At 47.1% G+C, this 23,589-nt stretch overlaps 1 protein-coding gene across 2 annotated transcripts in view; it reads right to left on the reverse strand.

Moving 5' to 3' along the window:
* Positions 1–1,031: 1,031 nt before the first annotated feature.
* Positions 1,032–23,589, reverse strand: part of ppp2r3a (protein phosphatase 2, regulatory subunit B'', alpha) — a 143,002-nt gene continuing 120,444 nt past the window's right edge. For both annotated transcript variants that reach the window (XM_060897933.1, XM_060897934.1), the window contains 5 exons: positions 11,212–11,301; positions 10,850–11,025; positions 9,916–10,034; positions 9,685–9,791; positions 1,032–4,912 (listed from right to left, as the gene is read on the reverse strand). In XM_060897933.1, the coding sequence (XP_060753916.1) occupies positions 4,816–4,912; positions 9,685–9,791; positions 9,916–10,034; positions 10,850–11,025; positions 11,212–11,301 (589 nt within the window). In that variant the 3' untranslated portion in view covers positions 1,032–4,815. The remainder of the gene's footprint in view (positions 4,913–9,684; positions 9,792–9,915; positions 10,035–10,849; positions 11,026–11,211; positions 11,302–23,589) is intronic.

Consider the following 23,589-nt stretch of genomic DNA (forward strand, 5'->3'; position numbering starts at 1 on the left):
AGCTGGCATCCACAGTTATTAGTTTGGTCCTGCGTTTCCTTTCCTTTGTATAGAACATAATGTCTTTTCTTCTGGCTTTCCGTTACTGTCGTTGGTCTTTCACGTTTCATTTGCACACTCACGCCCTCCATTTTTCTCTCCTGTTTCAAATTTGTATCGCACAATGCCTTGCGTGAACGGGGAAAGCCCACCACGTGATGCATGATGTAGTATCTTGTATTGGGTCATGGTGAAGCAGGAAAAAATAGCTGAGAATTTAGGACCACATGGAGATAAATTCATTAATTGTTCTATAAAAAAACAAATAAAATTGGAAGTCTGTGATTCAAATCCAGTAGCTTTCAGTCACTAAACAAAAATAATTGGGTGTCGGGGAAAATTCTATTTATGACCTAAATTTGAAAAATCTGAAAGGCAGTATAGCTTTAAAACTATTGATGAGTCGTACCTGAGTAAACGTTATTCCCCACCTCTGAATACAACCTTAGTATCGCTCACAGGAGTAAAGCTATTACTGTTTAATATTTACTGTGTTTATGCTCCACTATAGTAAAGTGTATGACATCACAATCATTCGCATTACAGTAAAGTCACCAAATTCAACCCGCACTCTGTGTCCACCACCAGACGGCGCTGCAGTGCCAAGTTTCATCTGCAGTTCTCGTCAAGGATTTGTTCATCTGAGTTTTCTTTTAATTCCAGAAACTGAACTCTGAACTACTTAGCATTTTAACAGCTTTATGATCGTAGTCTGAGACTCAGTAAACTTTGAAACACAATCAGTTAAATAACATTACTGTTGTCAAAGTAAAAAAAAAAAGTATAATAAATTAGGACTTAAAATTGAACATAGTTATAGATTATTAGCATAGCTTAATGACAGATAACATTATACTTACTTACTAGCTTAAATATCAGCAACGTAGTGTACGTTTATTCGCGTATATGTAACATCACAACACCTCTGTAAGGACATTTCAGTTAAAAAGAAAAAAACCCTGAAACAATAAAAAAATAAGTATAAACGAACAGCTTTTAAAACTTTTTTATTTATTTTCAAAAGAAAAAATTTTAAAGGGGGGAAAAATATTCATGCGAACACATGAGGCATCTCTGAGCGAAACCTCGTCAAGTCTGAAAGCAAGACAAAAAAAATACACATGGAAATATATTTAGATTTATATATAGCTATATATATATGATGATATAAAACTCAGAATAAAGTTGCACACTAACAGTTTGATGTTAAACAGCCGGTGTTAATCAGCTGCACAAGGTGGGGTTTTGCATAGATCGTTAACGTGAGTAACAGCGTAACACTACAGCAGGTTTAATCGCTCTGCTCCTGATGACTGAGCTGGGAAAGCTCCAGGAAAACTGATTGTTGGCGACGCCGAATTCATCACATACCATCATAGAAACACTGCAGTTCAAGATCTGTCCGTTTTTCAGCGTTTAAAACTCCGCCTCCACCACGCAGTGGCAGAGACTAACGCCAAAAAATACAGGAAAATAAAATACTGAGGCATTTACAGCGGTTGTTAGAAAACACACTGCAACTATGGTACACACACACACACACACTCACAAACACCCACTCATACACACACGCTCACACACAGAAACACTGATATAAATTATATATATATATTATATATTACACTAATTACATAAAAACAGTGTACAGTGAGAGAGTGTGTTACAGTTAGAGTTAGCAGCAGTGCTAATCCAACACACACACACACACACACACACACACACACACACACACACACACACACACTTTAATGAATTAAGATGATGGCATGAGTCAACCAAGAGTAACGTGGACAAGGTTGTCATGTCGTGGGCTTAACAGCACCCCCACACGGTGCACAGACATTCCTACACATCAAAATGCTAGTCGCTAACCCAAACGCTAGCAAATAAATACAAATAGCAACCACTAACCACTAAGTGCTAGCAAAACCAAACACTAGCGGTTAATTCGCATGCTAATATGTAAGCAAAGTTTGGCTAATTCTGGGAAGGAGAGACGTCCCTGTATGAGTTCGTTGTTAAAAAGGTGGCCATATTGAAGCCAGACTGAGCAATGTGGCGATGCTACATACAAGGTCTACACTAAACATTTAAAGATCGTCCTGTTTTAGTTCCCACATTTGTAAAATTGTGACTGGAAATGTTTAGTGAAGTTTGAATTTCAGTTTGTAGTCAAGTTACAAAAGAAGAAGAAGAAGAAACAAAATACTAAACAACATTGAGTCTCCACTACAGTTTTCATTTTAACATGCAATACCTGAAGTGGCCACTAGGAGCCAGCACACTACATCGCCATTACTGGTTCAACACTCAGTAGTAATGTGCAATATTTACTGTGCATCATTTCACTCGCATTTCATGAAAGCACATTCTAATAAACCGTTCCAGCTTTATGCTAACCCTGTGGCGTCAAATCTCACGACTACGGTCTGATTCTTTTCATTATTTTTTGGTGTAAATTAGGAACATGTTCTGAATACCAATTTTGACATAAATTTAGTCACAAAATACAATAATCAAAATTGTGTACAACAACACACTAGACGGAGCAAGCACCTGTTTATGCTACCTGTCATGTTAATTTTGCCTAGCTAGCTAGTTAGTTAACTGAATTGACTACCAGCAAATAAGTAACGTTATCTGTTCATCGCAAGCTATCACTAGCTAGCCATTAATTGGTGTCCAGATCTCCCAGCTGCTTCGTCACAGTGCTCTCATGACTTTCTCCACTTTAACCATGCTCAAATTCTTTCAAAAATACTAGCATTTATGCTAGTCATCTAAATTTCCAACAGCTCTAAGTTTATAAGTTGCAACGTAACGTTAATATTTTAAAATATTCAGTGAAACAACTCGATTGGAGCCATTTCTCAGTCATTTGCCAACACGTCTGAGAGAACCCTGGACATTCCTGATGATTCTTGCTCTTTTCCACCATTACATTTTTATGTTACCGATAAACGGCTATGTTATAGCAAGTGTATATATTTCCTAGTTGCCTAGCAACAGTGTTCTCACAACTTTAACCACTCAAACATCGAGTGTATCTCATTTAAATTTGCACTAGTTGTCTACTTTTCCAGCAGCTCAGTGCTGCATGTAATGTAAACGGTTTTCAACAGGGAGGAGCCAATTGTAGTCATATTGAGTCTTTTCTCACAAATTTATCAACCCGTAAGAGAAATGTGGATGTTCCTGACTATTCTGTCTAGTTTACAAAGTCCACATTTCTTTACTTTATCTATAAACATCTAGCTTATGCGTGGCGTGTATATTTCTCAGTTGCTTAGTAGCACTGTTATCTTGCACTCACTTTTCGCACTCAAATGTGGAGTGAACCATATTTAAATTCTTCTTCATCGAGCTTTGCTTGTTGACTTGTGAAGAGTTTATGATTTGGGTTAACGCCGATGTTAGCATTTCAAAATATGAAACGAAACAATTGTAGTTGTACGGTTCCTTTTCTCAATAATGTACCAACACATCTGAGAGAAATGTTGATGTTCTGGATGATTCTGACTCATTTTCGCTGTTACTCTGTCTTTCGTTTGCTCGCTAGCATATCTTTGGCATGTACTCTCACTGGTCACTTTATTAGGAACACCCCTACATACACCTGTTGTTGTTCTGTTTTCTGCAGTTCTCTAATCAGCCGATCCCTTGACAGCATCAAATCATGTACTGTAGCTACAAATCAAGAGCTTCAGTTAATGTTCACAATGTTCAAACATCAGAACGGGAAAAATTGTGATTGGAAAGCGTGACGTTCTCTCACTGTGGTATGGGTGTTGGTTTGAGCCAGATGAGTGTGAGGTTTGAGTATTTCAGAAGCTACTGATCTCCTGGGGTTTTCACACACAACAGTCTCTAGAGTTTACACAGAATGGTGCAGAAAACAAAAAAAACGAGTGAGTGAGCGACAGTTCTGTGGGTGGAAACAAACGCCTTGTTGATAAGAGAGGGTCAGAGGGAAATGGACAGATTGGTTTGAGCTTTTTAGCCAGGAAGGATATAGTAACTCATATAATCACTCTTTACAACCGTGGTGAGCAGAAAAGCATCTCAGCATGCAACAGCAGAAGAACACATTGGGTTCCACTCCTGCAGCCAAGAACAGGGATCTTACAATCAACAACACGTTCCTATTAAAGTGGCCGGGGAGTGTGTATTTCCTAGTTGCCAAGCAACAGTGTTCTCACAGCTGTACCTACCTGCACTGGCACGTTTGACATTTCGTACAAGGCACAAATTCACAATATTAACGTGAACATGTGAAGAATTTGTGTCAGTAAGTCAAATTTACATCACAGAATGACTGCCAGTTAGCCATACGGACTGAAATCACTTTTTGATTCACGATTTCTTTTCTACTTCCTGTCCAATCAGTGTCCTGAGAATAAACAATGAGAATAAATAATATGTGAGAGTTTGACAACCACAGCGTTCCTTTCAAGCCAGAACCCTAATAAAGTATCCTAAAGCATCTGTCTCATGTCTTATAATGTCTTTTTTTAGTTATATATATATATATATATATATATATTTTTTTTATTTTTTTTTTTAAATGAGGGATGGAACCAGCCGGCTGTTTTATTCAGATCACGAGGAGTGGAGTTGGTTTGTGATAATGGTTAAGACATACTGAACATGAAGCCTTGGTGGGAGTTTACGATATCTCTCTCTCTCACACACACACACACACACACACACACACACAAGTCCATTTCTGCACTGTAGAAAAGTGTGTATTTCCTCTGTGAGTGAGCTTCAAGTTGATCATGGAGACAGATCAGAGATCACCAGTTTGTTCATTTTGTTTCCGATGTCAGGTGTAACAGGAAGCTCCTCACACTCGTAGTCATCCTCAAAAGACCTGCAACAACAACAAACACACACACACACACAGTGTTCACTAATCAGTGCACATCAGACATCTCTAATCCAAATGTTAACACATAACCGCAAAGTCTAGCTACTAACAAAGTAAGCTGATGGCTAATTTATAAACGCTAGCGTCTAACAAGAGTCTACTTTCAAATGCTAACTCTATTAGCAAACCACAACTAAACTAACTGCTAGAAGCTAACCCACATGCTAACCAGGTACTGCTTAACCAGGGACTGATCCAGACCGATGCACCTGATGTACGTGCATCGGTCAGAAATATCATGCCTTGCAAAAGTATTCCCCCCCCTTAACTTTTTACCTATTTTGTTACATTACAACCTGTAATTTAAATTTTTTTTTTAATCTGAATTTTATGTAATGGATCTGCACAAAATAGTCTAAGTTGGTGAAGTGAAATGAGAAAAATATATGAAAAAAATTTAGAATAAAAAACTGAAAATTGGTGTGTGCATATGTATTCACACCCTTTGCTAGGAAACCCCTAAAAAGTTCTGGTGCAACCAATTACCTTCAGAAGTCATATAATTAGTTAAATAAAGTCCACCTGTCTGCAATCTAAGTGTCACATGATCTGTCTATATCTAGTATATATACTATATATACACCTTTTCTGAAAGGCCCCAGAGGCTGCAACATCACTAAGCAAGAGGCACCACTAACCAAACAACACCATAAAGACTAAGGAGCTCTCCAAACAAGTCAGGGGAAAAGTTGTTGAGAAGTATAAGTCAGGGTTGGGTTATAAAAAATATCCAAATCTTTGATGATCCCCGGAGCACCATCAAATCCATCATCATCAAATGGAAAGAACATGGTACCACAACAAACCTGTCAAGAGAGGGCCACCCACCACAACTCACAGACCGAGCAAGGAGGGCATTAATCAGAGAGGCAGCACAGAGACCAAAGGTAACCCTGAAGGAGCTGCAGAGTTCCACAACAGAGACTGGAGTGTCTGTGCATAGGACCACAATAAGCCATACACTCCACAGAGCTGGGCTTTATGGAAGAGTGGCCAGAAAAATATAATTGCTTAAGAAAACATGTTTGGAGTTTGCCCAACAGCATGTGGCAGACTTCCCAAACACATGGAAGAAGAGTCTCTGGTCAAATGAGACTAAAATGTAATTTTTTGGCCATCACGGGAAACGCCATGTGTGGCACAAACCCAACACCCCGAGAACACCATTCCTACAGTGAAGCATGGTGGTGGCAGCATCGTGCTGTGGGGATGTTTTTCATCTGCAGGGACAGGAAAGCTGGTCAGGACTGAAGGAAAGATGGATGGTACTAAATACAGGGCAATTCTAGAGGAAAACCTGTTTGAGTCAGCCAGAGGTTTGAGACTGGGACGAAGGTTCATGTTCCAGCAGGACAATGACCCTAAACATACTGCTAAAGCTACACTGGAGTGGTTTAAAGGGAAACATTTAAATGTGTTGGAATGGCCTAGGCAAAGCCCAGACCTCAATCCAATTGAGAATCTGTGGTCAGACTTGAAGGCTGCTGTTCACCAGCAGAACTCAGCCAACTTGAAGGAGCTGGAGCAGTTTTGCCTTGAGGAATGGGCAAAAATCCCAGTAGCTAGATATGGCAAGCTCATAGAGACTTATCCAAAGCGACTTGCAGCTATAATTGCCGCAAAAGTTGGCTCTACAAAGTTTTGACATTTGGGGGGTGAATAGTTATGCATGTTGAAATTTTCTGTTATTTTGTCCTATTTGTTGTTTGCTTCACAATAAAAAAAATCACATTCAAAGTTGTAGGCATGTTATGTAAATGAAATGATGCAAACCCTCAAACAGTCCATTTTAATTCCAGGTTGTGAGGCAACAAAACCCGAAAAATGCCGGGGGGGGGGATACTTTTGCAAGGCAATGTATATGTGTGTATATGTGCACCACTTGATATCGCTCACGGGCCGTTTGTTTACTTTACCACTAGCCGGCTACATGGGCTATCGCCACGCTCAACCAACAGACCAATGATTCAGGATCCAACCACCTGTGGTAAGCAGTGATGCTGACCTGACCTAATTACCTGTATTCTCATGATACTTTGTATAGCGTGACCTGAGACAAAGAATCTACAACCCCGATTCCAAAAAAGTTGGGACAAAGTACAAATTATAAATAAAAACGGAATGCAATGATGTGGAAGTTTCAAAATTCCATATTTTATTCAGAATAGAACATAGATGACATATCAAATGTTTAAACTGAGAAAATGTATCATTTAAAGAGAAAAATTAGGTGATTTTAAATTTCATGACAACACCACATCTCAAAAAAGTTGGGACAAGGCCATGTTTCCCACTGTGAGACATCCCCTTTTCTCTTTACAACAGTCTGTAAACGTCTGGGGACTGAGGAGACAAGTTGCTCAAGTTTAGGGATAGGAATGTTAACCCATTCTTGTCTAATGTAGGATTCTAGTTGCTCAGCTGTCTTAGGTCTTTTTTGTCGTATCTTCCGTTTTATGATGCGCCAAATGTTTTCTATGGGTGAAAGATCTGGACTGCAGGCTGGCCAGTTCAGTACCCGGACCCTTCTTCTACGCAGCCATGATGCTGTAATTGATGCAGTATGTGGTTTGGCATTGTCATGTTGGAAAATGCAAGGTCTTCCCTGAAAGAGACGTCGTCTGGATGGGAGCATATGTTGCTCTAGAACCTGGATATACCTTTCAGCATTGATGGTGTCTTTCCAGATGTGTAAGCTGCCCATGCCACACGCACTAATGCAACCCCATACCATCAGAGATGCAGGCTTCTGAACTGAGCGCTGATAACAACTGGGGTCGTCCTTCTCCTCTTTAGTCCGAATGACACGGCGTCCCTGATTTCCATAAAGAACTTCAAATTCTGATTCGTCTGACCACAGAACAGGGTGGCACGGTGGTGTAGTGGTTAGCGCTGTCGCCTCACAGCAAGAAGGTCCGGGTTCGAGCCCCGTGGCCGGCGAGGGCCTTTCTGTGCGGAGTTTGCATGTTCTCCCCGTGTCCGCGTGGGTTTCCTCCGGGTGCTCCGGTTTCCCCCACAGTCCAAAGACATGCAGGTTAGGTTAACTGGTGACTCTAAATTGAGCGTAGGTGTGAATGTGAGTGTGAATGGTTGTCTGTGTCTATGTGTCAGCCCTGTGATGACCTGGCGACTTGTCCAGGGTGAACCCCGCCTTTCGCCCGTAGTCAGCTGGGATAGGATCCAGCTTGCCTGCGACCCTGTAGAAGGATAAAGCGGCTAGAGATAATGAGATGAGATGAGATGACCACAGAACAGTTTTCCACTTTGCCACAGTCCATTTTAAATGAGCCTTGGCCCAGAGAAGACGTCTGCGCTTCTGGATCATGTTTAGATACGGCTTCTTCTTTGAACTATAGAGTTTTAGCTGGCAACGGCGGATGGCACGGTGAATTGTGTTCACAGATAATGTTCTCTGGAAATATTCCTGAGCCCATTTTGTGATTTCCAATACAGAAGCATGCCTGTATGTGATGCAGTGCCGTCTAAGGGCCCGAAGATCACGGGCACCCAGTATGGTTTTCCGGCCTTGACCCTTACGCACAGAGATTCTTCCAGATTCTCTGAATCTTTTGATGATATTATGCACTGTAGATGATGATATGTTCAAACTCTTTGCAATTTTACACTGTCGAACTCCTTTCTGATATTGCTCCACTATTTGTCGGTGCAGAATTAGGGGGATTGGTGATCCTCTTCCCATCTTTACTTCTGAGAGCCGCTGCCACTCCAAGATGCTCTTTTTATACCCAGTCATGTTAATGACCTATTGCCAATTGACCTAATGAGTTGCAATTTGGTCCTCCAGCTGTTCCTTTTTTGTACCTTTAACTTTTCCAGCCTCTTATTGCCCCTGTCCCAACTTTTTTGAGATGTGTTGCTGTCATGAAATTTCAAATGAGCCAATATTTGGCATGAAATTTCAAAATGTCTCACTTTCGACATTTGATATGTTGTTTATGTTCTATTGTGAATACAATATCAGTTTTTGAGATTTGTAAATTATTGCATTCCGTTTTTATTTACAATTTGTACTTTGTCCCAACTTTTTTGGAATCGGGGTTGTAAGTCAAACCAATAAAATGTTCCAGAAAGAGGTTAAAATTCAAAATTTGCCACGAATAACGGGCTGAGCCGTGGTCGTAGTGGGCTGAGCCTGGGCTGTTTTGAAAGGTCTCAGGGAGACAGAGGTGCATGTCAAACTTGGAGGGGCTAGGGCTTTGGGTGGCTGAGTTAGGAATTTTTTAAATCCCTGGCATGCACGTGCGGCTGGAGCCAGGATTCATATTAAAGTTTTCAGCAAGTCACGCTCACGTGGGGCTTCAGGGGCAAATAGCTGGCCGAGCCACGGTTGTAGCAGGCCATGGCTGCCCTCTTTGGAAAGGGTTTGGCATGTTCTACGCCCCTGTGAAAATCCATAGTGATCTGGTAAAATTAGTGAAAATATTTCTGCAAATGTGCATGTGTCAGATTCTTGGGCTGGATCTGTCCCTGAATTAACCCACATTACAGCAGGTTGTGAAGTGTGTAGTGTTTTTAACAGATGGCTCTGTGATCCTAGCTTACATTAGCCAGCATTTTTAATGGGTAAACATTAGCAGCTAACAACAGATAGATGTCAGTGTTAAATTAAGGACATTGGAATGATGTGTGTGTGTGTGTGTGTGTGTGTGTGTGTGTGTGTGTGTGTGTGTGTGTGTGTGTGTGTGTGAGATTACCCGTCGTGCAGCTGCTCACTGACCGTCTCCTCCGCTACCAGGATCTCGTACTCCTCTGATGCGTATTTATCCCAGTCTGAAGGCTCTGGACCCTCACTGTCCACATCCTACACACACACACACACACACACACACACACACACACACACACACACACACTTTAGTGCATTACAGACATACAGTATATAGATGGACAGATACAGGGTGGGAACTGAAGACTGACAGACAGACCTTCTGCACGGAGAATGGGTCTCTCTGCTCATGGTCCAGGTATTTATCCAGGTTAAAGAACGTATCGAAGAAGATGTGGGCCATCCTGCAGCGCTTCAGATCACGCAGAGTGATCTTACCTACACATAGATTTCAGAATCACAGTATATAACACTATATACTGTATATCACAATATTCATAATTATGAACATTATACTACTCACACACTGCCATTATAAAGTATTACAGTATATACACTGATCAGACATAACGTTATAGCCACTGAGAGGTGAAGTGAATAACATTGACTATCTCATTACAGTGGCACCTGTCAAGGGGTGGGATATATTAGGCAGTAAAAGAACAGTCAGTTCTTGAAGTTGATGTGTTGGAAGCAGGATAAATGGATGAGTGTAAGGATCTGAGTGACTTTGATAAGGGCCAAATTGCGACGGCGAGATGACTGGGTCGGAACATCTCCAAAATGGCACATCTTGTGGGGTGTTCCCGGTATGCAGTGGTTAGTACCAAACAAAAGTGGTCCAAGGAAGGACAACTGGTGAACCGGCGATAGGGTCATGGGTGTCGAAAGCTCACTGATTCGCATGGGGCACGAAGGCAAGCCCATGTGGTCCAATCCCACAGAATAGCTACTGTAGCACAAACTGCTGAAAAAAAAAGTGAATGGTGACACCTTTCTCCATAGGTACTAAAGAAGGCAACAGGACTTGCTTTTCAAGGATTTCAAGCAAGTCCAGTTGCCTACTTTAGCACCTATGGATTACGATGACCTGGATGACTGAGAACCTTCATAGACTGACACCTTTCTGTTGTCAGCAGCATTAACTTTTTCAGCAGTTTGTGCTCCAGTAGCACTTCTGTGGGATTGGACCATATGGGATTAGAGCATAATGGTTGCTTGTTTCAGGAGGAGACCTTTGACCGCTTACTGACCTTGGCTCTCTGGTTTGACGAGGTCAAGCATCTGACAGAGCAGATCTTGGAAGGGCAGCGGTTCTATTCCCATCCCTTCCATCCGCTCACACTGTTCCTCATAGAAATATTCCAACTCATACATGGACAGAACTCCATCGCCATCCAGATCCATACAGCGGAACCAGTACTCTACACTGCACATACACGCGTGCACACAAACAACCATCATCATCATCATCATCATCATCATCATCTTTAACACACTCACAATACACAAACACACATCACATAGTTTCTGTCATTGGTTATATCTCAGATTTTAGAATTTACTCTTCTGGCTTTTTTTTTGCACCATCCCAAACCACACATTGTTGAGTTACCTTGTTGGGTTCTTCTTGTCTTCTTCTGAAATGAGGAACCAGACAAACTCAGCATAACTCATACGTCCTTCTCTCTGCACAGAGTTTCCCCTGAAACACATGTACACGTACACATTTCTCAAAAGTGCTAACAGTGCTAAGTATATACAGTCCAATACAACAGTCTGAGGCACATGTAAAGAAATGCTGTTGACCAAAAACAGCTTAAAAATAATGAAATTAAATGTTTCAACGTTTAAAAAACCCTATAAATAGTAATCAGTGAGCCGTAATAAATGAAACAGTCAGTATTTGGTGTGAGACGACCCTTTGCTTTAAAAAATATATTTTTCCGTCTCAGGTCCAGTGAGGTCAGTTTTATGTGGAAATGATCTGTAGGTTTTCCTGAGCATCTTACAGAACCAGCCACAGTTCTTCTGGACACTTTGACTGTCACAATCGCTTCTTCATTTTACACCAAAACCCAGCAGCCGTCATTATGTTTTCTTTTTTAATCTTAAAAGTGCTCTCTTATGGAATATACTGCTCAGATACAAACTTTTTTTCCTGTAACATTTCATTTTGTGCTGGAAAAAAAAAAAATGTTTGGACTCTAAAATGTTTTTATACTGACTCAATAATGGCGAAGTCATAAAATAGAAATCTATGACAAAGTTTTTATGAAAAAAAAAGTGCCGAAGACTTTTGCACAGTACTGCATACAAACAGTGTAATGTGTGTGGTGAGGTGTATGTGGTGAGGTGTATGTGGTGGGGTGAATGTGGTGGTGGGGTGTATGTGGTGGGGTGTATGTGGTGGTGGGGTGTATGTGGTGGGGTGTATGTGGTGGTGGGATGTATGTGGTGGTGGGGTGTATGTGGTGGGGTGTATGTGGTGGGGTGTATGTGGTGGTGGGGTGTATGTGGTGAGGTGTATGTGGTGGGGTGTATGTGGTGGTGGGGTGTATGTGGTGGTGGGGTGTATGTGGTGGGGTGTATGTGGTGGGGTGTATGTGGTGGTGGGGTGTACGTGGTGGGGTGTATGTGGTGGGGTGTATGTGTTGGTGGTGTGTATGTCGTGGGGTGTATGTGGTGGTGGGATGTATGTGGTGGGGTGTATGTAGTGGGGTGTATGTGGTGGGGTGTATGTGGTGGGGTGTATGTGGTGGGGTGTATGTGGTGGGGTGTATGTGGTGTTGGGGTGTATGTGGTGGGGTGTATGTAGTGGGGTGTAGGTGGTGGTGTGTATGTGGTGGGGTGTATGTGGTGGGGTGTATGTGGTGTTGGGGTGTATGTGGTGGTGGGATGTATGTGGTGGGGTGTATGTGGTGGGGTGTATGTGGTGGGGTGTATGTGGTGAGATGTATGTGGTGGTATGTATGTGGTGGTGTGTATGTGGTGAGGTGTATGTGGTGGGGTGTATGTGGTGTTGGGGTGTATGTGGTGGGGTGTATGTGGTGGGGTGTATGTGGTGGGGTGTATGTGGTGGGATGTATGTGGTGGTGTGTATGTGGTGGGGTGTATGTGGTGGGGTGTATGTGGTGGGGTGTATGTGGTGGTATGTATGTGGTGGTGTGTATGTGGTGAGGTGTATGTGATGGTGTGTATGTGGTGGGGTGTATGTAGTGGGGTGTATGTGGTGAGGTGTATGTGGTGGGGTGTATGTGGTGGGGTGTACGTGGTGGGGTGTGTATGTGGTGGGGTGTATGTGGTGGTGGGATGTATGTGGTGGGGTGTATGTAGTGGGGTGTAGGTGGTGGGGTGTATGTGGTGGGGTGTATGTGGTGGTGGGATGTATGTGGTGGGGTATATGTGGTGGGGTGTAGGTGGTGGGGTGTATGTGGTGAGGTGTATGTGGTGGGATGTATGTGGTGGGGTGTAGGTGGTGGTGTGTATGTGGTGGGGTGTATGTGGTGAGGTGTATGTGGTGTTGGGGTGTATGTGGTGGGGTGTATGTGGTGAGGTGTATGTACTGGAATGTATGTGGTGGGGTGTATGCGGTGGGGTGTATGTGGTGGTGTGTATGTGCTGAGGTGTATGTGGTGGTGTGTATGTGGTGGTGGGATGTATGTGGTGGGGTGTATGTAGTGGGGTGTATGTGGTGAGGTGTATGTGGTGGGGTGTACGTGGTGGTGTGTATGTGGTGGTGGTGTGTATGTGGTGGTGAGGTGTATGTGGTGGTGGGATGTATGTGGTGGGGTGTATGTAGTGGGGTGTATGTGGTGGGGTGTATGTGGTGGGGTGTATGTGGTGAGGTGTATGTGGTGTTGGGGTGTATGTGGTGGGGTGTATGTGGTGGGGTGTATGTGGTGAGGTGTATGTGGTGGGATGTATGTGGTGGGGTGTATGTGGTGGGGTGTATGTGGTGGGGTGTATGTGGTGGGGTGTATGTGGTGAGGTGTATGTGGTGGTATGTATGTGGTGGTGTGTATGTGGTGAGGTGTATGTGGTGGTGTGTATGTGGTGGGGTGTATGTAGTGGGGTGTATGTGGTGAGGTGTATGTGGTGGAGTGTATGTGGTGGGGTGTATGTGGTGGGGTGTATGTGGTGTTGGGGTGTATGTGGTGGGGTGTATGTGGTGGGGTGTATGTGGTGGGATGTATGAGGTGGGGTGTATGTGGTGGGGAGTGTATGTGGTGGGGTGTATGTGGTGGTGGGATGTATGTGGTGGGGTGTATGTAGTGGGGTGTAGGTGGTGGGGTGTATGTGGTGGTGGGATGTATGTGGTGGGGTATATGTGGTGGGGTGTAGGTGGTGGTGTGTATGTGGTGGGGTGTATGTGGTGAGGTGTATGTGGTGGGATGTATGTGGTGGGGTGTAGGTGGTGGTGTGTATGTGGTGGGGTGTATGTGGTGAGGTGGATGTGGTGTTGGGATGTATGTGGTGGGGTGTATGTGGTGAGGTGTATGTAGTGGAATGTATGTGGTGGGGTGTATGTGGTGGGGTGTATGTGGTGGTGTGTATGTGGTGAGGTGTATGTGGTGGGGTGTATGTGGTGGGGTGTATGTGGTGGGGTGTATGTGGTGGTGGGATGTATGTGGTGGGGTGTATGTAGTGGGGTGTATGTGGTGAGGTGTATGTGGTGGGGTGTATGTGGTAGGGTGTATGTGGTGGTGTTTTGTATGTGGTGGTGTGTATGTGGTGGGGTGTATGTAGTGGGGTGTATGTGGTGAGGTGTATGTGGTGGGGTGTATGTGGTGAGGTGTATGTGGTGGGGTGTATGTGGTGGTGGGGTGTATGTGGTGGGGTGTATGTGGTGGTGGGGTGTATGTGGTGGGGTGTATGTGGTGGTGGGGTGTATGTGGTGGTGGGGTGTATGTGGTGGGGTGTATGTGGTGGTGTGTATGTGGTGAGGTGTATGTGGTGGGGTGTATGTGGTGGGGTGTATGTGGTGGTGTGTATGTGGTGAGGTGTATGTGGCGGTGTGTATGTGGTGAGGTGTATGTGGCGGTGTGTATGTGGTGAGGTGTATGTGGTGGGGTGTATGTGGTGGTGTGTATGTGGTGAGGTGTATGTGGTGGTGTGTATGTGGTGAGGTGTATGTGGTGGTGTGTATGTGGTGGGGTGTATGTGGTGGTGGGATGTATGTGGTGGGATGTATGTGGTGGGGTGTATGTGGTGGTGGGGTGTATGTGGTGGGGTGTATGTGGTGGTGGTGTGTATGTGGTGGGGTGTATGTGGTGGTGGTGTGTATGTGGTCGTGAGGTGTATGTGGTAAGGTGTATGTGGTGGGGTGTATGTGATGGGGTGTATGTGGTGGTGGTGGTGTGTATGTGGTGGTGGTGTGTATGTGGTGGTGTGTATGTGGTGGTGTGTATGTGGTGGTGTGTATGTGATGGTGGGATGTATGTGGTGGGGTGTATGTGGCGGTGGGGTGTATGTGGTGAGGTGTATGTGGTGGGGTGTATGTGGTGGTGTGTATGTGGTGGTGGGATGTATGTGGTGGTGTGTATGTGGTGGTGGGATGTATGTGGTGGTGTGTATGTGGTGGTGTGTATGTGGTGAGGTGTATGTGGTGGTGTGTATGTGGTGAGGTGTATGTGGTGGTGTGTATGTGGTGAGGTGTATGTGGTGGTGTGTATGTGGTGAGGTGTATGTGGTGGTGTGTATGTGGTGGGGTGTATGTGGTGGTGGGATGTATGTGGTGGGATGTATGTGGTGGGGTGTATGTGGTGGTGGGGTGTATGTGGTGAGGTGTATGTGGTGGGGTGTATGTGGTGGTGTGTATGTGGTGGTGGGATGTATGTGGTGGTGTGTATGTGGTGGTGGGATGTATGTGGTGGTGTGTATGTGGTGGTGTGTATGTGGTGAGGTGTATGTGGTGGTGTGTATGTGGTGAGGTGTATGTGGTGGTGTGTATATGGTGAGGTGTATGTGGTGGGGTGTATGTGGTGAGGTGTATGTGGTGGTGTGTATGTGGTGGGGTGTATGTGGTGGTGGGATGTATGTGGTGGGATGTATGTGGTGGGGTGTATGTGGTGGTGGGGTGTATGTGGTGGGGTGTATGTGGTGGTGGTGTGTATGTGGTGGGGTGTATGTGGTGGTGGTGTGTATGTGGTCGTGAGGTGTATGTGGTAAGGTGTATGTGGTGGGGTGTATGTGGTGGGGTGTATGTGATGGGGTGTATGTGGTGGTGGTGGTGTGTATGTGGTGGTGTGTATGTGGTGGGGTATATGTGGTGGTGGTGTGTATGTGGTGGTGTGTATGTGGTGGGGTGTATGTGGTGGGGTGTATGTAGTGGGGTGTATGTGGTGGGGTGTATGTGGTGGGGTGTATGTGGTGGTGGTGTGTATGTGGTGAGGTGTATGTGGTGTTGGGGTGTATGTGGTGGTGTGTATGTGGTGGGGTGTATGTGGTGGGGTGTATGTGGTGTTGGGGCGTATGTGGTGGGGTGTATGTGGTGGGATGTATGAGGTGGTGTGTATGTGGTGGTGTGTATGTGGTGGTGTGTATGTGGTGGGGCGTATGTGGTGGTGTGTATGTGGTGGGGTGTATGTGGTGGGGTGTATGAGGTGGGGTGTATGTGGTGAGGTGTATGCGGTGGTGTGTATGTGGTGAGGTGTATGAGGTGGTGTGTATGCGGTGAGGTGTATGTGGTGGTGTGTATGTGGTGAGGTGTATGTGGTGGTGTGTATGTGGTGAGGTGTATGTGGTGGTGTGTATGTGGTGGTGTGTATGTGGTGGTGGAGTGTATGTGGTGGTGTGTATGTGGTGGTGGTGTGTATGTGGTGGTGGAGTGTATGTGGTGGGGTGTATGTGGTGGTGGTGTGTATGTGGTGGGGTGTATGTGGTGGGGTGTATGTGGTGGGGTGCATGTGGTGGGGTGTATGCGGTGGTGTGAATGTGGTGAGGTGTATGTGGTGGTGTGTATGTGGTGAGGTGTATGTGGTGGTGTGTATGTGGTGGGGTGTATGTGGTGGTGTGTATGTGGTGGTGGAGTGTATGTGGTGGGGTGTATGTGGTGGGGTGTATGTGGTGGTGGGGTGTATGTGGTGGTGGGGTGTATGTGGTGGTGGGGTGTATGTAGTGGTGGGGTGTATGTGGTGAGGTGTATGTGGTGGGGTGTATGTGGTGGTGTGTATGTGGTGGTGGGATGTATGTGGTGGGGTGTATGTAGTGGGGTGTATGTGGTGAGGTGTATGTGGTGGGGTGTATGTGGTGGGGTGTATGTGTTGGTGGTGTGTATGTCGTGGGGTGTATGTGGTGGTGGGATGTATGTGGTGGGGTGTATGTAGTGGGGTGTATGTGGTGGGGTGTATGTGGTGAGGTGTATGCGGTGTTGGGGTGTATGTGGTGGGTTGTATGTGGTGGGGTGTATGTGGTGAGGTGTATGTGGTGGGATGTATGTGGTGGGGTGTATGTGGTGGGGTGTATGTGGTGGTGTGTATGTGGTGGGGTGTATGTGGTGGGGTGTATGTGGTGAGGTGTATGTGGTGGGGTGTATGTGGTGGGGTGTATGTGGTGGGGTGTATGTGGTGAGGTGTATGTGGTGGGGTGTATGTGGTGGTGGGGTGTATGTGGTGGTGGGGTGTATGTGGTGGGGTGTATGTGGTGGTGGGGTGTATGTGGTGGTGGGGTGTATGTGGTGGGGTGTATGTGGTGGTGTGTATGTGGTGAGGTGTATGTGGTGGGGTGTATGTGGTGGGGTGTATGTGGTGGTGTGTATGTGGCGGTGTGTATGTGGTGAGGTGTATGTGGCGGTGTGTATGTGGTGAGGTGTATGTGGTGGGGTGTATGTGGTGGTGTGTATGTGGTGAGGTGTATGTGGTGGTGTGTATGTGGTGAGGTGTATGTGGTGGTGTGTATGTGGTGGGGTGTATGTGGTGGTGGGATGTATGTGGTGGGATGTATGTGGTGGGGTGTATGTGGTGGTGGGGTGTATGTGGTGGGGTGTATGTGGTGGTGTGTATGTGGTGGTCGTGTGTATGTGGTCGTGAGGTGTATGTGGTAAGGTGTATGTGGTGGGGTGTATGTGATGGGGTGTATGTGGTGGTGGTGGTGTGTATGTGGTGGTGGTGTGTATGTGGTGGTGTGTATGTGGTGGTGTGTAGGTGGTGGGGTGTATGTGATGGTGGGATGTATGTGGTGGGGTGTATGTGGTGGTGGGGTGTATGTGGTGAGGTGTATGTGGTGGGGTGTATGTGGTGGTGTGTATGTGGTGGTGGGATGTATGTGGTGGTGTGTATGTGGTGGTGTGTATGTGGTGGGGTATATGTGGTGGTGGTGTGTATGTGGTGGTGTGTATGTGGTGGGGTGTATGTGGTGGGGTGTATGTAGTGGGGTGTATGTGGTGAGGTGTATGTGGTGGGGTGTATGTGGTGGGGTGTATGTGGTGGGGTGTATGTGGTGGTGGTGTGTATGTGGTGCGGTGTATGTGGTGTTGGGGTGTATGTGGTGGTGTGTATGTGGTGGGGTGTATGTGGTGGGGTGTATGTGGTGTTGGGGTGTATGTGGTGGGGTGTATGTGGTGGGATGTATGAGGTGGTGTGTATGTGGTGGTGTGTATGTGGTGGTGTGTATGTGGTGGGGCGTATGTGGTGGTGTGTATGTGGTGGGGTCTATGTGGTGGGGTGTATGTGGTGAGGTGTATGCGGTGGTGTGTATGTGGTGAGGTGTATGCGGTGGTGTGTATGTGGTGAGGTGTATGTGGTGGTGTGTATGTGGTGAGGTGTATGTGGTGGTGTGTATGTGGTGAGGTGTATGTGGTGGTGTGTATGTGGTGGTGTGTATGTGGTGGTGGAGTGTATGTGGTGGGGTGTATGTGGTGGTGGTGTGTATGTGGTGGTGGAGTGTATGTGGTGGGGTGTATGTGGTGGTGGTGTGTATGTGGTGGGGTGTATGTGGTGGGGTGTATGCGGTGGTGTGTATGTGGTGAGGTGTATGTGGTGGTGTGTATGTGGTGAGGTGTGTGGTGGTGTGTATGTGGTGGGGTGTATGTGGTGGTGTGTATGTGGTGGTGGAGTGTATGTGGTGGGGTGTATGTGGTGGGGTGTATGTGGTGGTGGGGTGTATGTGGTGGTGGGTTGTATGTGGTGGTGGGGTGTATGTAGTGGTGGGGTGTATGTGGTGAGGTGTATGTGGTGGGGTGTATGTGGTGGTGTGTATGTGGTGGTGTGTATGTGGTGAGGTGTATGTGGTGGTGTGTATGTGGTGGGGTGTATGTGGTGGTGGGATGTATGTGGTGGGATGTATGTGGTGGGGTGTATGTGGTGGTGGGGTGTATGTGGTGGGGTGTATGTGGTGGGGTGTATGTGGTGGTGGTGTGTATGTGGTGGGGTGTATGTGGTGGTGGTGTGTATGTGGTCGTGAGGTGTATGTGGTAAGGTGTATGTGGTGGGGTGTATGTGATGGGGTGTATGTGGTGGTGGTGGTGTGTATGTGGTGGTGGTGTGTATGTGGTGGTGTGTATGTGGTGGTGTGTAGGTGGTGGGGTGTATGTGATGGTGGGATGTATGTGGTGGGGTGTATGTGGTGAGGTGTATGTGGTGGGGTGTATGTGGTCGTGTGTATGTGGTGGTGGGATGTATGTGGTGGTGTGTATGTGGTGGTGGGATGTATGTGGTGGTGTGTATGTGGTGGTGTGTATGTGGTGAGGTGTATGTGGTGGTGTGTATGTGGTGAGGTGTATGTGGTGGTGTGTATGTGGTGGTGTGTATGTGGTGAGGTGTATGTGGTGGTGTGTATGTGGTGGGGTGTATGTGGTGGTGGGATGTATGTGGTGGGATGTATGTGGTGGGGTGTATGTGGTGGTGGGGTGTATGTGGTGGGGTGTATGTGGTGGTGGTGTGTATGTGGTGGGGTGTATGTGGTGGTGGTGTGTATGTGGTTGTGAGGTGTATGTGGTAAGGTGTATGTGGTGGGGTGTATGTGATGGGGTGTATGTGGTGGTGGTGGTGTGTATGTGGTGGTGGTGTGTATGTGATGGTGTGTATGTGGTGGGGTATATGTGGTGGTGGTGTGTATGTGGTGGTGTGTATGTGGTGGGGTGTATGTAGTGGGGTGTATGTGGTGAGGTGTATGTGGTGGGGTGTATGTGGTGGTGGTGTGTATGTGGTGAGGTGTATGTGGTGTTGGGGTGTATGTGGTGGTGTGTATGTGGTGGGGTGTATGTGGTGGGGTGTATGTGGTGTTGGGGTGTATGTGGTGGGGTGTATGTGGTGGGATGTATGAGGTGGTGTGTATGTGGTGGTGTGTATGTGGTGGTGTGTATGTGGTGGGGCGTATGTGGTGGTGTGTATGTGGTGGGGTGTATGTGGTGGGGTGTATGTGGTGGGGTGTATGTGGTGAGGTGTATGCGGTGGTGTGTATGTGGTGAGGTGTATGCGGTGGTGTGTATGCGGTGAGGTGTATGTGGTGGTGTGTATGTGGTGAGGTGTATGTGGTGGTGTGTATGTGGTGAGGTGTATGTGGTGGTGTGTATGTGGTGGGGTGTATGTGGTGGGGGGTATGTGGTGGTGGTGTGTATGTGGTGAGGTGTATGTGGTGTTGGGGTGTATGTGGTGGTGTGTATGTGGTGGGGTGTATGTGGTGGGGTGTATGTGGTGTTGGGGTGTATGTGGTGTTGGGGTGTATGTGGTGGGGTGTATGTGGTGGGATGTATGAGGTGGTGTGTATGTGGTGGTGTGTATGTGGTGGTGTGTATGTGGTGGGGCGTATGTGGTGGTGTGTATGTGGTGGGGTGTATGTGGTGGGGTGTATGAGGTGGGGTGTATGTGGTGAGGTGTATGCGGTGGTGTGTATGTGGTGAGGTGTATGCGGTGGTGTGTATGCGGTGAGGTGTATGTGGTGGTGTGTATGTGGTGAGGTGTATGTGGTGGTGTGTATGTGGTGAGGTGTATGTGGTGGTGTGTATGTGGTGGTGTGTATGTGGTGGTGGAGTGTATGTGGTGGTGTGTATGTGGTGGTGGTGTGTATGTGGTGGTGGAGTGTATGTGGTGGGGTGTATGTGGTGGTGGTGTGTATGTGGTGGGGTGTATGTGGTGGGGTGTATGTGGTGGGGTGTATGTGGTGGGGTGTATGCGGTGGTGTGAATGTGGTGAGGTGTATGTGGTGGTGTGTATGTGGTGAGGTGTATGTGGTGGTGTGTATGTGGTGGGGTGTATGTGGTGGTGTGTATGTGGTGGTGGAGTGTATGTGGTGGGGTGTATGTGGTGGGGTGTATGTGGTGGTGGGGTGTATGTGGTGAGGTGTATGTGGTGGGGTGTATGTGGTGGTGTGTATGTGGTGGTGGGATGTATGTGGTGGGGTGTATGTAGTGGGGTGTATGTGGTGAGGTGTATGTGGTGGGGTGTATGTGGTGGGGTGTATGTGTTGGTGGTGTGTATGTCGTGGGGTGTATGTGGTGGTGGGATGTATGTGGTGGGGTGTATGTAGTGGGGTGTATGTGGTGGGGTGTATGTGGTGAGGTGTATGTGGTGGGATGTATGTGGTGGGGTGTATGTGGTGGGGTGTATGTGGTGGTGTGTATGTGGTGGGGTGTATGTGGTGGGGTGTATGTGGTGAGGTGTATGTGGTGGGGTGTATGTGGTGGGGTGTATGTGGTGGGGTGTATGTGGTGAGGTGTATGTGGTGGGGTGTATGTGGTGGTGGGGTGTATGTGGTGGTGGGGTGTATGTGGTGGGGTGTATGTGGTGGTGTGTATGTGGTGAGGTGTATGTGGTGGGGTGTATGTGGTGGGGTGTATGTGGTGGTGTGTATGTGGCGGTGTGTATTTGGTGAGGTGTATGTGGCGGTGTGTATGTGGTGAGGTGTATGTGGTGGTGTGTATGTGGTGAGGTGTATGTGGTGGGGTGTATGTGGTGGGGTGTATGTGGTGGGGTGTATGTGGTGAGGTGTATGCGGTGGTGTGTATGTGGTGAGGTGTATGCGGTGGTGTGTATGTGGTGAGGTGTATGTGGTGGTGTGTATGTGGTGAGGTGTATGTGGTGGTGTGTATGTGGTGAGGTGTATGTGGTGGTGTGTATGTGGTGGTGTGTATGTGGTGGTGGAGTGTATGTGGTGGGGTGTATGTGGTGGTGGTGTGTATGTGGTGGTGGAGTGTATGTGGTGGGGTGTATGTGGTGGTGGTGTGTATGTGGTGGGGTGTATGTGGTGGGGTGTATGCGGTGGTGTGTATGTGGTGAGGTGTATGTGGTGGTGTGTATGTGGTGAGGTGTATGTGGTGGTGTGTATGTGGTGGGGTGTATGTGGTGGTGTGTATGTGGTGGTGGAGTGTATGTGGTGGGGTGTATGTGGTGGGTTGTATGTGGTGGTGGGGTGTATGTGGTGGTGGGGTGTATGTGGTGGTGGGGTGTATGTAGTGGTGGGGTGTATGTGGTGAGGTGTATGTGGTGGGGTGTATGTGGTGGTGTGTATGTGGTGGTGTGTATGTGGTGAGGTGTATGTGGTGGTGTGTATGTGGTGGGGTGTATGTGGTGGTGGGATGTATGTGGTGGGATGTATGTGGTGGGGTGTATGTGGTGGTGGGGTGTATGTGGTGGGGTGTATGTGGTGGTGGTGTGTATGTGGTGGGGTGTATGTGGTGGTGGTGTGTATGTGGTCGTGAGGTGTATGTGGTAAGGTGTATGTGGTGGGGTGTATGTGATGGGGTGTATGTGGTGGTGGTGGTGTGTATGTGGTGGTGGTGTGTATGTGGTGGTGTGTATGTGGTGGTGTGTAGGTGGTGGGGTGTATGTGATGGTGGGATGTATGTGGTGGGGTGTATGTGGTGAGGTGTATGTGGTGGGGTGTATGTGGTCGTGTGTATGTGGTGGTGGGATGTATGTGGTGGTGTGTATGTGGTGGTGGGATGTATGTGGTGGTGTGTATGTGGTGGTGTGTATGTGGTGAGGTGTATGTGGTGGTGTGTATGTGGTGAGGTGTATGTGGTGGTGTGTATGTGGTGGTGTGTATGTGGTGAGGTGTATGTGGTGGTGTGTATGTGGTGGGGTGTATGTGGTGGTGGGATGTATGTGGTGGGATGTATGTGGTGGGGTGTATGTGGTGGTGGGGTGTATGTGGTGGGGTGTATGTGGTGGTGGTGTGTATGTGGTGGGGTGTATGTGGTGGTGGTGTGTATGTGGTTGTGAGGTGTATGTGGTAAGGTGTATGTGGTGGGGTGTATGTGATGGGGTGTATGTGGTGGTGGTGGTGTGTATGTGGTGGTGGTGTGTATGTGATGGTGTGTATGTGGTGGGGTATATGTGGTGGTGGTGTGTATGTGGTGGTGTGTATGTGGTGGGGTGTATGTAGTGGGGTGTATGTGGTGAGGTGTATGTGGTGGGGTGTATGTGGTGGGGTGTATGTGGTGGTGGTGTGTATGTGGTGAGGTGTATGTGGTGTTGGGGTGTATGTGGTGGTGTGTATGTGGTGGTGTGTATGTGGTGGGGTGTATGTGGTGTTGGGGTGTATGTGGTGGGGTGTATGTGGTGGGATGTATGAGGTGGTGTGTATGTGGTGGTGTGTATGTGGTGGTGTGTATGTGGTGGGGCGTATGTGGTGGTGTGTATGTGGTGGGGTGTATGTGGTGGGGTGTATGTGGTGAGGTGTATGCGGTGGTGTGTATGTGGTGAGGTGTATGCGGTGGTGTGTATGCGGTGAGGTGTATGTGGTGGTGTGTATGTGGTGAGGTGTATGTGGTGGTGTGTATGTGGTGGGGTGTATGTGGTGGGGTGTATGTGGTGGTGGTGTGTATGTGGTGAGGTGTATGTGGTGTTGGGGTGTATGTGGTGGTGTGTATGTGGTGGGGTGTATGTGGTGGGGTGTATGTGGTGTTGGGGTGTATGTGGTGGGGTGTATGTGGTGGGATGTATGAGGTGGTGTGTATGTGGTGGTGTGTATGTGGTGGTGTGTATGTGGTGGGGCGTATGTGGTGGTGTGTATGTGGTGGGGTGTATGTGGTGGGGTGTATAAGGTGGGGTGT

Source organism: Neoarius graeffei, chromosome 17 (genome assembly GCF_027579695.1).
Source record: "Neoarius graeffei isolate fNeoGra1 chromosome 17, fNeoGra1.pri, whole genome shotgun sequence".
Taxonomy (NCBI): domain Eukaryota; kingdom Metazoa; phylum Chordata; class Actinopteri; order Siluriformes; family Ariidae; genus Neoarius; species Neoarius graeffei.